The sequence below is a fragment of the Musa acuminata genome, chromosome BXJ2-6, assembly GCF_036884655.1.
Source record: "Musa acuminata AAA Group cultivar baxijiao chromosome BXJ2-6, Cavendish_Baxijiao_AAA, whole genome shotgun sequence".
Classification (NCBI taxonomy): Eukaryota; Viridiplantae; Streptophyta; class Magnoliopsida; order Zingiberales; family Musaceae; genus Musa; species Musa acuminata.
The window spans coordinates 3507720-3523811 of NC_088343.1; the positions used below are offsets into that span (position 1 = coordinate 3507720).

At 41.6% G+C, this 16092-nt stretch overlaps 1 protein-coding gene and 1 pseudogene across 1 annotated transcript; both read left to right on the forward strand.

Annotated features, from left to right (window-relative positions):
* Positions 1–1927: 1927 nt before the first annotated feature.
* Positions 1928–5824, forward strand: LOC135614266 (uncharacterized). Its single transcript, XM_065111428.1, has 6 exons — positions 1928–2295; positions 2367–2462; positions 3347–3565; positions 4524–4620; positions 5182–5244; positions 5360–5824. The coding sequence occupies exons 1-6, from the start codon at positions 1933–1935 to the stop codon at positions 5551–5553; spliced, it is 1032 nt and encodes a 343-aa protein (XP_064967500.1). The 5' UTR covers positions 1928–1932; the 3' UTR covers positions 5554–5824.
* An 82-nt stretch (positions 5825–5906) lies between these two features.
* LOC103988199 (transcription termination factor MTEF1, chloroplastic-like) lies at positions 5907–15948 on the forward strand (annotated as a pseudogene).
* The last annotated feature ends 144 nt before the right edge of the window (positions 15949–16092 follow it).

Sequence of the window (16092 nt, forward strand, 5' to 3'; positions counted from 1 at the left end):
ATTCGATAGACTCAGACATTAAATTCTACTGCGCTGTGATTGCGATCACAAGCCAAAAGGAACACATTTATGCTGTTTTCTGATACCTCAGACTTCAAACTTTATCCTACTGCACTAGATTTGATGTGTTCATTCGAAACAGGAGAATCCCAAACCTTCAATCGAGTGAAAAAGAAAGAAACGGAGCTTGATATCAGTTTTCTGCTTGCATGCAACGCAAATGATCGAAGTTTAAAGTAGAACACATGACTTTCACTGTTACAATCACAGGCAATCAATACAGAGCACCGAAGAATGCGAAGCAACAGTGTTCCATTGGATCTCAAACTGTAGGAAGGTCCACCCGCTGCAGAATTCATCTGTCCTTTGGTTGCTCAGTCAATGGGGGCATTCACAACGCAGAGTACCTCCAAGGACTTCTGGTAATCTCCCACTTGAATGGCCCTCGGTCCTTCAACAGTAACACCCACATGATACAGATTTATGTGGAAGACAATGGAGAGTGAAAAGGATGCAAGCAATGCAACCTGCAGCGAAGAAAGCAACTTCAGTCTCTGTTTCATCGCATGCTTCTTCTTCTTCTTCTTCTTCTTCATCTTTGGTCCAGCATGAGAGGAAGAGGTAAACATGTAGCCAAAAACGACTTGCCGGCTTTCTCATACGTACATGCACCGAAGCCTGCCGGCAAGTCATCCTTGGCTGCACAGTGTGACCTCATCCTCGCATGCAGGGCCTCAGATGAGCGTGCCAACTACAGGAAAGAGTCAAGGAATGCATCCACTGCTCCTTACTCCAACACGAGGCATCATTGCTCAAAACAGCAAGGGAGATCCCCATTGGACTGTGGGAACTTTCATAGGAGAAGCTAACGAATGGGGGGTAGCGTTGGGCTTCGGAAGGAGGAGCTTATAAAGATGGTCATCTAGCTCGGGAGTAGTACCAATGGAGGAAGATAGAGGTCAGCTAGGTTTTTATGAAGGTTTGGTAGGATTTGACAGTGCATTGCAGTCGAAACCTACGAAAAGTTAGTCACCTCTTGCCTGACATACATAAAGGTTTTCGTCTCCCAAACATGGCGTACCACGAGACTCTCTCCTCAGGCACTCATGGTGTATGTTGGAGAATGAGCTCCGGACACGTACCACATGCATGCCACTGTTCTTTTTTTGCTGGTACGTACTCTGCTGTAACTTCATGCCTTGAAGGTGATGATAGCTAAGCCAAGCGTCACACTCCATTCCTGCCTAACTCCATCGACTTTGACATACCAGATGAACTATGACAACATAACGGAGAGAGAGAGAGAGAGTGTGTGTTAGATGTTAATGTGAAGGGAAAGAAGAGAAGCTTGATGGCATCTGATGGTGAAGACCCCCGTTGCTGATGTAGCAGTCATGGGCACAGCAGGGGTTGGTCATTAAAGAGTTTGGATTACAGTATAGAGGTTGCCAAATGCCATCAAAGGGAATGGTACTTCGTCTGAGATGATTAGAAGAAGCTGGAGAAAAGGTATGCAGATGACCTAGAAATATGTGTTGTACGTTTGTATGACCAAAACAGTTCATAGCATACAAATCAATATATATATATATATATATATATATATATATTATATTTTTTTATTTGTAATAAGAATAATAGGAGAAGATGGAGACGAACAAAAGATTTTTGTTAGCTTTTTTAATATTTTCTTTTATGATGTTCCCTATTCTTTATGAATATTTTGGTTTACTTTCAATATTCTTATTATCCAACCTATTATTGCTACATAATAGATTTGGCGTGGCTCGCGGCCAGACTCGTAGATCGGAGTGTTCGCATTGAACACACCACTTAGTCCACGTGGCACAACATTGCACAACATGATCTGGTTCATTTTGACGACAATTATCTCCGACGGTTTCGACTTAAGACACGAATGAAGTTGACCCAATGGACACCACTCTTCGACCCTTTCATCGCAGAGAGAGAGAGAGAGGAATGCAGACGGTTAGCGGCGGCCATGTTTTCTCTGTACTCGTCACCGGTCCAACCCAATCCCCGACGCCAAACGCCGCCCAGAGGAGGAGCCTCTTGCGGCGGCTCGCGCGACACACCGCCCCTGCTCCACGCCCTGCCTGGAGAGCCATATCTCGAGCTCCTCCAGTCACGCCGTCCGCCGGAGCAGAAGCCCTACTCTGCCCGTGCCGCCTTTGCGTCGGCAAGAGGCGCCTCCTCCTCCTGGGAGCTTCGACGGCGTTGCTGCCCGTTCTTCCCTCCACCTCCCTCGCCTCGGGCCTCTCTTCGGATCCAGCCGTGAGATGTTAAACCCGCGTCTTAGTCTGTCATCACGATCATCAGATGTTTCTTCTTCTCTTTGGTTGTAGGCAACCGTCGAGAGGATTCATCCTCCGAGGCCGGATTGGTATGAGGAGATCTACGCCCAAGCCATGGAGAAGAGCATGAGAAGCTACGAAGCTGAGGTCAGTTGTAGATCACATGAATGCTTTCAAGAAATTTTGTTGCGGTAGAGTGTTTGTGGGCTGCTAAATTAAGAAGCTAACCAATCATATGTGTTAAACCAGTAGTGTGCTGAAGCAGAGCTATCTCATTGAGGATTTTGTCCTGAAGAACAAGGCTTATATCCATGATAGAGTTTTGCAGAAAAAATATGCTGGAAAAAGTAACTGTTTTGGGACACATGTTCTTAACTGGAAAATTAACTGAAGTGATTCAGGTGAACTCATAAAGATCTGCTCGAGGATGTAGTATGAATTTGAGAGAGAGAACTGAAATATATGGTGTCAACTTATTTGATACTTGTTGGAGCAGCAAAGCTCAACAACAATCTTCTTCCTTTATTGTGTTCTTTGTCTTCTCAAGTGCCTTTTGTTTGGTGTATAAAACATGTTTGGTTCATTATGTTTAGTTAATCATGGTGCATCGATTCTACTCCTGTTTGCTTTAATGTGTTTTTACAAGGCTGTATGCTTCTGATTGTCCTTTTTTTTGCTTTTTTCTATTAAGATTTTGTTAATTATATACGACTCTACTTCCCTAATATGCGATGGTGTTACTCAATCACTGATTATATGTTCTAAATGTACATACTTATCTTTCCTGAGCTCAACATTCTTGTAAGTAAAGATCTCAACTTTTTGTAGCATCTAATGTCAAAGAACCCCTTCATATCTCCACAGGATGATCATCTTGCAATATCCTACAGCTAAGAATTGTGCTGTATCTAGACTCAAGCAGATTTGTTTGAACTTTCTTTCTATTAATATTGTTTTGGAAAATGCTTCAATTGTTGGTTTTTTGCTTCGCCCCAACTAATGTGTATTTGCCTTCTTGCATGTTTTGGAAGGTTGCAACATACAAGGAAAAGCTCTTTCCTCAATTGACAGGAAAAGTTGAAAAAGTGCTAGAACTAGGCATTGGCACTGGTCCTAATCTCAAGTATTATGTTGGTGCTGGTGATCGCTACGTCATCGGTGTGGATCCTAATAAACAGATGGAGAAATATGCGCGAGCATCAGCAGAAGCTGCTGGGCTGCAATCAACAAATTTCAGCTTCATTAGAGGGGTATGATGTCCTCTTATGTCTTATCAAAAATTATCTTCCTATCACCAAACATTAGTAACTTCATATTTTATTGGTATCTGTTGATCTAAATATGGTAACAGGTGCCTGAGCTTATACTAGCTGGCATAATCAACTATTTCAAATCGCTCTTTTGTTTATTTTAAATCCTGTTATTGCATTTTAGCTTTCACGAAAGCCGTTGCTAAATGTTACTAATGACCGGTCCGCTCCTAGTTTTGTACATACGGTATCTTTTTGTCTTTTCATTGATGAGCATTCTATTCTAGTACTGCTTTTGTAAGTTCTAAAGCATTAGCTCTAAATGATCCTTTTATAGGTTGAAGGTATTCAGCATCTCAGTTAATTATACTGTTAGCAGAACGAAACTATTTGGTGTTGCTTCCTTTGGTGATACAGCTGTAAGAACTATCGGTTTCTTGTTTTCTTGAGTTTATGTATAGTTTCTAAAGTTCTGGATGCCAACAATTCGACATGGTGCCACGTAAGCCTGTGTGCTATTTGCATGATTAAATGTAAAATTTCATAGAAATGAACCTTGGAATGCAATTTACATCCAAAATCAAGCATATCTGTTCCTTATACTAGTTTGTTATGGAAATGCCGTAATATTTAGCTTAGGAGAAGTAAATTGATTATTAACTTATATCCATGTGTGTAATTTACTAATTTATGTAATTATCTTCACTCTCTGTATTAGTCTGGTCACCAGCTAAAACAGTTAGAATGCGAAATCATTCGCTTTTTGCTACACTTAATTTCATATTCCAAACTCAAATATTTGGGAATGTAAGGGTAGTTACATGTTTTGCATTCCCTTGTATAGATTGTTATGATTTCTTAAAATATTTATGAAGATTTGATTTTTAAATGCATAGATGTGTTTTCAGGTTAAGGATTAAAGTTTCTCGACGGACTACAGGTCTTTGTTATTTTGTAGGTCGGAGAAGCTTTAGATGTAAGGGATAATACCATGGATGCTGTGATTGGGACTCTGGTATTATGTTCTGTCAGCGATGTCGCGATGACACTAAGAGGTTCTAAACATTCCCCTGTCCTTTATTTCTGATATGTTTTACATCTTCTTTTGCATGTCACTAAAGATCCACACGAAATGATCGACATTTGCCCAATGTAAGTTTGTCTAAATTGCAATCCATGCTTCATGCATTCTGATCATGGAATTAGACCCTTCACCTGTGTGTCTAAGGTTGCATGAATACCTGGATATTAGTGGCTTGAAAAACTTCCCAGTTCAAGTAATTGTGATGATAGCAAAAAATTAACCTGATGACAGACTACATGGGTCACGGACCCAGCTTCATGATGATATGACCAAGCTCATCATTTGGTTGATTCATAAATATAGTTTCTTTTGCAGTAGGTAGTTAATCTAGTTTGGCCAACCTAATAGACATACGGAAACCTTATCGAGTTCTTAGCAATACGATAAACACTTTGGTTCGATAGAAATTGGTGACTGCGCCCACTTTGCTGAATTTTGCTCCTGAAACTACAAAAATGTTTATAACCTCATTCGTATCGTCTGCCTTTCGTGTTTTTTTTGTGCCATAATGATCTAAAACGATTTCATACAGAAGTAAAAAGAGTATTGAAGCCTGGCGGTCTCTACGTCTTCATCGAACATGTTGCAGCACGAGGTACTTTATTCTTCAGATAATTTTCCTTCTATTGCGTTTCGGAACTCGACATGAAGAGAAAAGAAAACAAGATCTGTTTATTTTTTTTGGGGTGATAATTGTACTGCTTGTGCAGATGGTTCGCTGCTTCGGTTCATGCAAGGACTTGTTGATCCTCTGCAGCAGTTTGTTTCCGATGGGTGTCATCTCACAAGGGAAACAGGGAAGCAGATTTCTGAAGCTGGCTTCTCCAGAGTCAGCCTTCAAGCTGCGTTCCTGCGGACGGTTCCTCTCTTTAGCCCTCATGTCTACGGAATTGCTTATAAATAGTGTTCTTGTAGTACTTGATGTCATGGATTTGACCCCCATTCATGCTGTGGAATGGCCTCCGATTACTATGTGACCTTTTGGATCCTACCGCGGACCGGAAGGTTGATGAAGCTGTATGACGGGGTAGGTGTCGCTTTCTGGTTCGGGGAGGACTTCCAAGTGGGTTACAAGGTGAGACGCGTCGGGTGATGGGTTGTGGAAAGGTTGTATGCTGTCGTGGGTTGTTCAGTGGACGGAACAATATTTTTAGTAGAAGCCCAGTTAACTATGAGTATAATCTCTTCTAAATCAAAGACATACTGTATGTATACTGTGGATTTCCACACGGGTGTATATAAAGGCGATGGCGAAAGATGAAGATGGGAGGCGGTGACGCTCTCCTCCCGCCGCCCGCCTTTACGAAGGATATAACGCTCCGCTCTTCCTCGTCCTCCTCCTCCTCCTCCTCCCAAGCTACTTATCTGCAACCTTATACCCACAATCCCGACTCCGTCATACGCACAACCGGGTTCGCTCCTCTTCGTCCTCTCCCGCCTGCCCTTCTCGTCTCCCCGGCCTCTTCCGATGTCGCCGGCCTTCGATTCCGCGAGAAGCTTCTCTACATCGAGAACGACCTCGGCGTTGATTCCTCCCGCGCCAGAGCCAGCGCCATCGCCCTCAACCCTTCCCTCCGCTCGCCCCCCCCTTCCGCGCTACGCGCCTCGGCCGACTCTCTCCACTCCTTTGGCCTCGTACCCCCGACGTCGCCCGCGTCTTCACCATGGACGCCTCCCTGCTCACCTGCGACCCCGGCGCCCACCCCCTCCCCGTCTTCCGCTTCCTCATCGCCCCCGTCGCCATTCCCTTGCCCGACCTCCGCAAGGCCGTTGGCCTCTGCCCCCGCCTTCTCGTCTCCAGCGTATCGGAAGAGCTACGCCCGGCCCTCCACTTCCTCCGCCGCCGCCGCCGCCGCACCACTCTCCTCCTCGTCTCCAGCGTGGAGGACGCCCTCCTCCCCAAGCTCGACTACCTCCGCGGCCTTGGTTTCTCCGACGAGGAGACCCGTAGCATGGTGCTCCGCTCGCCCGGTTTGCTCACCTTCAGCATCGAGAATAATTTCAGGCCCAAGGTCGAGTTCCTGATCCACGACATGGGCAGGGATCTCGCCGAGCTCAAGGATTTCCCGCAGTAGGGCAAGATCATGCCCCGGCATCGCTTGCTGGCAGAGAAGCGGCTCTGGATGCCTCTCCCTGCGATGCTCAAGGTCAGCGATGGGGAGTTCATTAGTCGTCCGGTGGAGATGCAGCTGGGTTCTACCAACGACAAGCTGTAGGACATCATCATGTGAGTCACTTTACCCTTACCTTTAGCATCTCGCTCCAAATACTTTAAAAAGTTATATTGACATCTCTATAATTATGAAAGTAAAACATCTAGATTTATTTACCTTGATATCGTCGGTTTTATCAATGAAAACATGAAAATAAAAGGGCAAAAGGATGATTTTTAATATTTCAGTTGATAGTGACGGACGATGTCAGTGGTAGCGGACGATGGTGCTACTAAGGGTCGCAGATGGTTATTGTGGATGAGGAAAGCAATGACGAGAGGTGAGAGCTGTTTGGCAACTACGTCGACAACGAGTTTGATGGCGTAATTAACATCGAATTTCGAGACCCATATTTTTCTATCGTCGTTGTATATGTTCGTCGGGAGCTCGGCAACCGCTCACCTCCTTTCAGAGATTCCCTTTCGGTCAACGACAACTGCAACGAATAAAACTCTTCGACAAGCCCTCTATCTCCCCTTTTTTATGCTCATGCTGAAACTAATACGGTAGCGGGAGGAGCGGTAGGAGCTCCAGTGACCCTAGCTTCGGGTCAAGCAATCTGCCCAATGGGTCAGTAGCAAGGCGGCCACCACTATCTACGTCAATGTTGACGTAGATGCAGAGCGGCATCGCTTGACAACTGTGTCGGCGCCGACGCAGTTCTCGAGCGACGAAAGAGTTATCGATGTATATGCAGAGAGGCGAAAGGGTCGCTCGGCAACTGCGTCGGTGTTGACGTGAATGCAAAGCGACCCTCATCTCTCGTCGTTGCCTTCCTCATCCACAATAGCCATCCGTGGCCCCTAATGGCATTATCGTCGTCGTTGGCCACTACCGACTAGAACATTAAAATTATCCTTTTGCCCTTTGTTTTCGTGTTCTTGTTGGTAAAACCGATGACGTTAAGATAAATGGATATATATGTTTCACTTTCGTAACTATAGGGATACAAATGTAACTTTTTAAAGTGTAGGGATCATAATGCTAAAGGTAACTAACCAAGGGGACAATATGTAACTAGCCTTGTATGCACATATGCTTGACTTAGATCTTCTAAAACTTCAACTGCAATTAGTTTACATATATAGAAAAAGATCTCTGACTTACAATGGAAAATTAGTGTTGCCAGCTTCATGAGTATCTCCCGTGACATTCTCATGTCTTGTTTTATAGAATTTTGTTGTGTTTATTTATTTACTTTTTGTTGTATGGTTATGTTACTACTGTTATAAAAATTAGACTGAAACTGATCAGCACTGATAAGGAAGAACTGGAAGATCGAGCATACATTCTGTACAAAATTATTGCAGACTTTTAAAGTGCCTCCCATGTGAATCATATGTATAAATATTAACATTTTTTTAATTGTGAGGTTTCCTCGAGTTGATTGATCTTACATTGTGCTGTGTGTAAATTCTTGCATGCAAACGTATGATTACTCTCGGGTCTGTTAAGGGTTATGTTTACAGTTTTTGGATTGAAGATCTGCACAACTAGTTTATCCTACTCTGACAACAAAACAAGAAAAGATGCTTGAAGCCATATGAACTTAAGCACATGTTCGATTCTCCTTATTTTTTGATCTTTTCACTTCTCGTAGGAATCCTGGCTTTTGTCTTTCATATGAGTGCCACATGTGGTTATGTTCTTTGAGTTATTGCTTATTTTTTTCTCTTTTAATTAAAATGTGATTTCCCATCTTTGACATCCCACATTTATGTACTTTTCACACACTCAATTTGTTGACTTTGAACATGTTTAGAAGCTAATAGTAAAATACGATCTACTTAACTAGCCATTTAATTTCTTTTTGGGCATAGGATTTCATGGATTAACTTGAGCTATATGCTGCCTTGTTTAGCAGCCTATTTTATTAAACTTGAAACTTATGTTATTATAGATTAACTATTACTGGGCTTTTCTTGTTAATGATTCCAATAATGATAAATAAATAGTCCAATCATCTTATGTTTTTAGGATCGTGATTAAGTAATAACTATTGTGGACTTTAAATAGGCGCATTCCTTTCTACTCACTCAATTCTGCAATTCCACAGAATGGGAAATGCAACTAACTAGCAAGGTATTTATTCCTACTATTAACCAAGTTTCTCTCAATGCAAGTCTATTTGTGATCAAGTGTGTGCCTCAACTTTCAATTGATTGAACTAAAATGAAAGTAAGTTCATTTACACCTTTGGAAGAGTAAAGTCCTCAAAAACAACATGTGTGATTGGAAGGATAAAATCAAGATCCTTAGACTTCAGCTGGAGTCTACTTCATTAAGATATGTGTTGTTGGTTTTCACAAAGCATTTACACAGAGAACTCTATAAAACTGAGTATATATGTTTACATTAACAACTTGTGTGATACAATTGCAGAGATTTTTCACTCTGAAAACCGTAGAAGTTTTGGTTCCTACTTATACTAGTGATATTTGATTAATATACCGATAACGATGAAATCTCCATACCAACACTACCTACCTGAGGAAAATGAATTGAATAATGTGTAATATAACGGTAATTGTTCCCTTATAGTGGCCATGCACAAAATTTGGAGGGTTATAACAATGCCTTATAACCTGTTGCTGTATGTTGTAGTGACCATCCTATCTGGGTTATAGCAGTTAGTTAATGATTTTTATCACTGATAAATAAAGACTCTGAATTTTATGGTTAGAAATGTGTGTTGATTCAATAGCTCTTATTTTCTATTGCTCTACTAATCATTCAATGGACAGTGACTATTTTCTGAGAGGACTGGTGACTCTTGGTTGTCATTCTCCTGCATTATAATCCAATATAATGGCCTACTATAACGGTGAATATTAAAAATAAAAAATCATGGAAGTTGTGGGGGAAGTGTTGAGAACAGCCTACTACAACCATTATGAGAAGTAATGGTCTTGATGGGTTAATTGTTACACCCACAATGACAGAACTTTAGAATCTCGACAGTATGTAACTCCTGCCCCTCAAACTTGATCCTAAGTAATGAATTTCCTGGTGTATGAAAATTGGTATATTCTTTTCAGAGGATAGATGTTACTGAAAAGTACTGAGTTATTTATTAGTCCGGTCATCTGAAATTTAGAGCCTAAGAAGACATAAAGAAGAGACCATACCTCATGTTACCTGGTTATTCAACTGCATTACATGTCCTGGACTCATGATCATATAATCAATACCTTGAAGGTTCAACAGGAGGCCACATGTAAATGATTGTGCTCGAAGAGGACTGTGCAAGTTGTTGATGGATGTCATTTTGCATATTTGTAGACTGGTGCAAGTTCCAGTTGATCTTCATACTTAGAACTTTCTTATGCCTCTGTTCAGACTATCTTGTTTGGTTAACTTGCACTGTGCTATTATTTGTTATAGATTGCATTCTTAGATTGTGCTACAGGCATGAAAACAGATCCAAATGGTCCTCTAATTTTGGTTCTTGACATAAAATGATTTGTTTGCTCAATTTCTTGGATTCAGACAAATTATACAGAGAAATCCACATGGTTCTGTTATAGCTTTGTTGGAAATAATTCCTTGTCAACCCGTCAGAACTCGTTGCTTCATTCTTTCTACCCATATTTTCACCGAATCTCACAAAGATTTGTAGGGCAAGGAAGAAAGGATACTGAAGATAAATTGTCACTCTTTCTCAGGTAATTTCTAAAGGATTCACGTATCAGCTTATGCTTCTCTGTTCCCCACAGATTTTATGGGCAATTCAACATTTTTTTCACATTGATTGATAAATTACTGTCAGTTTGTTCTGAAGCAAACTTGAAATTATAACTTGAATTTCGTTGCTAACACTTTAGCATACTGCTCAGTGGTTGCTTTGAAGATATAGCTGCTATTGTGTTTTTTTTTTTCACTTTAGCTATTTGTAAACGTTGGAAATCTGACAGCTCTTTTATTTTTATATGCTCTAGATCATTAAAGACTGTAACAAATGGAAACATTAAGGAGATGCATAAATTGTATGTATTACTAACAAGTTGAATTTTCTTTGCCCAACAGTGAAATTACTGTTGGAGACTGGTTCAGGGTATAGGAGTCAATAATCACTATGAAACATGTTTAGTAGTTCCATCTTGTTAGGGTGTAGGCTTAGATTTCGTTGAAGGTTGAATACCTCATTATCCAAGCATCTTTAGTTAGATACATGCATAAAGGTAAGTCACCATTTAAAGCATTGCACTTGTGCCTTCTGCTTGCCAATGTACTATTGAGTGTTCATCCAGGTTTTGGGGTAGAATTGACCATAGAGATTGATGATTGTTGTGGATTGGTGATTCTGGAACATTAATAATATACAAATCAGTCCATCCTGGGGCTTTTACCCATGGATAGACTAATAATTTCAGATAATTGCATGGTCTTATATGCTATACTCAAAGAAGAGTGCAGTATAATGCAGTTGGAGAGTGGGTAGCTGCTGTAAGTTGGAGGATGTGTGGATTAGAGTTCTTGGAAACATGGGGTTGTTGTCCCCATGATTTCTGACACACTTCACCACTTGTCACTCCCACCTCCATTGCACCCCTTAAAACACTTTACCATTGTCAGGAAAAGGTCTGCTCTTCTGTTGGCTTCCTTGGAAATGCCCGCAGTGTTTGTCCTGCTGAGTAGGACTGATTGGACCAGCGGTCAGACCCCTCCTTAAGTTGTATCTGCAACCAATCCATCCTCTGAAACTTTCCTGAGGATTTGGACAACCTACGTACCAGTTATCAGAATGAAAAATCAGTATAATAAAGGGGGCATTGATTACTCTTCAGTGATCCAAACACCATAGTTTAGATTCTTACTGGCCCTTGTCATGAACCTGTTTGAATGCCAGGAAGACATACTTGCTCCTCGAGAGGTCTTTGGTTTGTTGCATCCTTCCTGTGTCACCAGGTCTTATATAGGGCATGATAGGTTGTAATTGATAACAATATCAAAGAACTTTTGTCACTTGGACAGCCATGTTGGCTGTCTCATATTGTTCATAAATGTTGTCCACATGCATAGGCTTCCTTCAGCACCTTGTTGCCTTTCTGAAGGGTGTGGGGGAAGGAGCATTTCTGTGTCAATGAATACGGTGAGATTTGATGTTAGGGTACCTGTGTAAGAAGGCAGACCAGGAAAAGTGCAGATGAGAAGGGAGCATTGACAACATCTCTGGGGATGGCATATGCTTACTTTCTGAGCCATTAGTATAATTGTCTCAGAGGTGAGACCATTTGTTCCCGTTCCCTTCCGGGGGCAACTGTCTTAAATGATGTTCTTTCTTGGCCTCCTGCTCTCTGTGAAATGCAAGTAGATATGCTAAAGAAGTGGTGTTCACATATTGAGTATGGAGGCTTTCCAACTAGTGGCAATTCACAGTAGTGGTCCATGGTTTATCATGAAGACAGATCTGTGAGACATCTGCCTAGTTCATATCAAGGTTTTGAATGCTGAGGCAATTGGGTTGGTGTGACATTTCTTCTTTGGTGTCACAAAGTTTGGTAAGTGGAACCTGCACATGACCTAAAGGAAATTGCCTAAACAAGATGAACTTAATGCTAATTAAAAATAATGACTTGCAATTGCTTCACTTCTCCTCTTGGGGAGAGGGGTTACAAATTTCCTACTTGTCCTAGTGTTTAGGAAGGCAATCTTTTGGTTCTGGGGCGAGCCATCAACTGCTTTGATGGTGAACCAATCAAAGAGAGGCAGACAGAGAAATCTTATGATGCAGGCCCCTTCTGTACATGGTAGGACCATATCTCTTCTCTTGCTGTGTATTTACTATTATTGCATTGCCTTTTTCTTTTTTTGTGTATCAGAAGTTCTATATCTTCTAAATATTTCTCCTGCTCAAGGAAAAAGATGTTTGGATTTTTTTGCCAATCTATCCTTCCACCCTCATCTGGTTCAAGGGTAGTTTTACCATGTCTTCCTTATTGGTTCTTTGTTCCTCTTGGGAAACTCAGCATCAATATCGACCTACCTGCTCTTATGTGCTATGAATGAACTGTAACTACCCTGGTCCTTTCACTTCAAGTTCACAGACACCACCAGAAGATGTATCTGTTTGTATGTGCATGTTCATTCATCATGTCAATGTTCTCAATGAAACCAATTCCCATTGCAGTTGATGAAATGGTACTCATCCTAGTGCTTTCTGCAAATAAGTATTGGTCATCATCCAAGTCAGAATGCAGGCCTTTGGCACTGATTTGTCCAAGAGGTTGGAAGCCAGAGAGCAGACAGTATATGAGGTCATAGGATTCAATTCCTTGAGATGGTTTCTGCATTAAACACTTACTGATTTATCCGAAGTGAAGATTTTGAACAGTAAAAGGAAAAAAAAAAAGGCTCACTGTTACAAGATCTCCTACCTCTCCTTACTTTGGATGTTAAGAAAAGTTGGGAACAAAAGAAAGCTCTTCTCATTTATCTAAAAGAGAAGCAGTGGTGATGCCTGATGAGAGCCCTAACTTTTCAGTCCTTTTCCCTACATCTTCTACTACATCATAACAAATTAGTACTATTTATGAATCCCTCCCTTACATTTCAACAACTTCTATTCCCTACTTATGGACTTCTTTTCAGGTACCTTGATACTGTGCAGCTGACAAGAACAGGAAGCCTCCCTTGTCGACTTATCCCATCAACAAATCCTTCTCTGATTCGAGCTTAGTACCACCCTACTAAACTTGCTTCAAGAAGGGAACTTCCCTTTCAAATTATTATGTGCAGCAATTAATACATCATAGAGTGGGCACCAGCAAAGTTCTAAGGAATGATGCATCAACATCTTCACTGTAAGTTGGATAGTTCTGTCACAGAGTTGGATGACAGTCACAGTGCAATCGCAATCTGCTTGCCTTGGTCCATGTATCTGTATCATGAACATGCCTAGATTAGCAGTTCAGATCGCTTTTTGATTAATTACAATTCCGAGTATTAGTATCCTTGTACTATTGTAGTACATAAATTTGCAAAACTACAAAATATGAAATGCTAGGAAAGACACAAAAAAAGGTACTGATGAATTACATTGTCTTTTTAGAAATATGACAAACTATTTTGGGTGTCCGAATCATTGGGAAAACTGACTCGAATACTTAATTTTCATTTGGTATCTGTTCTCGATCCAGTTGCAGGGAGGGAAGCACATTCTATCTCTATATTCTCCTTTTTGTTCCCAGAGTGTGGAGTTAATTGTAGACATCCTACACTCTTCAAACGCTTCCTGTGTTGAGTGTGGACAAAGCCATGTGACCTCATCTTCTTCAGACATTCAAATGGGGCCTATCTGTTAATTGTGCATTCAATGGTATTACCTCAGGCACACAGCTTTTGTAAAGCCCTTTCTTATGTGGTTTCACAGGAGGCAGAATGATGCATTCTTGTCTTCAGTGGTTGTGGTGCAAATTTTTTGTTAGGTTGTTGAACATTCTATCTGTTCTAAATATATGCCCTGTTTTTTTTTTTTTAAGATACACTAACTGTTGTTGTTGATAATTTTTTATTGTTATTTGACATTACGCGCTGATCTGCGCACAGCATTGATATTACAGCTACAGCTGATCAATTCTTTGTTTGGCAACCTAACAAGAACAAGCATTTGTGTTTTTTTTGTATTTTAGGGTGAGACATCTCACTTGGTTGCTTCAATTGGAGGGGAAGATACCTATGAGATGATTAATCGTGCATGGAGTATATATGAAGCAATTCAGATGCTGAGTGGAACAACATCCAATGCTTGTTCTTCTGATCTTTTAGTGAAAAGAGAAGCAAAAACATACCAATAAGTTTCTTCTCTCTTTCAGTTCCAGCTGCTTTTTTATCCTTCTAGGGTTTGTTATTTCACCCCCATGTTTAGTTGATTAATCACTCGACAATTCCAGCTGAACCCTGCAATCTTTCAGTTGCTATGCAGGTGGATACATTCACCGGAGGAACCTCACTGCGGCAGAAGTGAGCATGCTTAGTAAGAACAGTGATGTTAAAGAAGACAGATGAAATTTGTTGACTGGTACTTTAGAGAGAGAACTTTTGGGTGGGAGGTTTGTTTAACTCGAAGCTGTTCTCCATAACTCTGCATCTTCTGGCCACTGTATCGTTGACCGCGAAGCACATTGGTTCACTTCACTGCTGTTCAGTCTGAGAGAGTACATTCCTGCCGCTGCTCCATTCAATAAACCAACCTCCAGCTGTGTCACTTAATCCTACAGATTGAGATGTGGTGTCGGAGAAAAGAAGCTAAAACCCTTGAAATGGATTGACCTTTCTTCTGAGGTGGGGAAGAAAGTGAGCGGTGGTGCCACAGGTCATGTGAGTGCAGGCGGGTACATCCTTGTTGTGGAAACCTGTAGGCCCTTGTGTGTTCTCTTTTGGATGTTGTCTTCTTGGCACCATGCAGAACTGGGTGTCGATGAGAGACCTGAAGCTTTCCACTCACCTGCACCATGTTTGTCAAGTCTCAGTTGGTTCTCTTTGTCTCTCACCCAAAAATTGGAACAGACAATGGCCGCCCTCGGGAAGAACCACTTGCTGTTTGTGAGTTAAACGAACTGCTTCACCGGATAGCTCAGGAAGATGGAAGAGTTTGGTCGTGAAAGAAGCCTCAGTGGCGAGAGTAGCAAGCGATGTTTCCGCTGGATTCTTAATTTCTAAGTGGCACTGGTTGATGAAGAGAGAGAGAGAGAGAGAGAGAGATGTGATATCTATCAGAGATGTTTCCCTCAGAAAATTCAGTGATGTTGAGCTCTACACTGGTCAAGGTTGGAAGGTAGCAGCCATTCATTAAATTAGACTGAGAAGGTACAGGAGAGAGAGAGAGAGAGATGAGAAGACACCCACACGTGTGGACCTGAGCCTGGTTCTTCTGGGGAGGATGTTGAAGCAGTGAAAGCGTGACAAATGGGCCTGTCAAGCTGGTGAATGGTGGGGAGAAGCTGATTGGGTTTCTGTTTCTAGTTCTTCTGTTCCCCCCACCCGCTGCCACCACCTCTGTCTCTCCTCATGACCTACGCTTTATTTCCCCCATTTCCCTTGTTGTCGGAGTGACCCTGCAACTTTCTGCCGGAGGTGAAGGCATGGCCAGTAGATGTTATGCGGACTCTTCTCCTTCTTCCTCAGCAAAAGGAGTTCCTTCTCAAACAGACTCTCTCTCCTTCAACACAGCCTCTTCGGTGGAGAGACATCACTGCGGCTGTTGTACCTTACCTTTCATGGAGAGTTGC

Excerpts from the sequence above, each read along its gene's own strand:
- LOC135614266 (XM_065111428.1), top strand. The coding sequence starts at position 1,933 with ATGGACACCACTCTTCGACCCTTTCATCGCAGAGAGAGAGAGAGAGGA. Across the intron at positions 3,566-4,523 it reads ATTTCAGCTTCATTAGAGGG|GTCGGAGAAGCTTTAGATGT; the intron begins GTATGATGTCCT and ends GTTATTTTGTAG. Across the intron at positions 5,245-5,359 it reads CGAACATGTTGCAGCACGAG|ATGGTTCGCTGCTTCGGTTC; the intron begins GTACTTTATTCT and ends CTGCTTGTGCAG.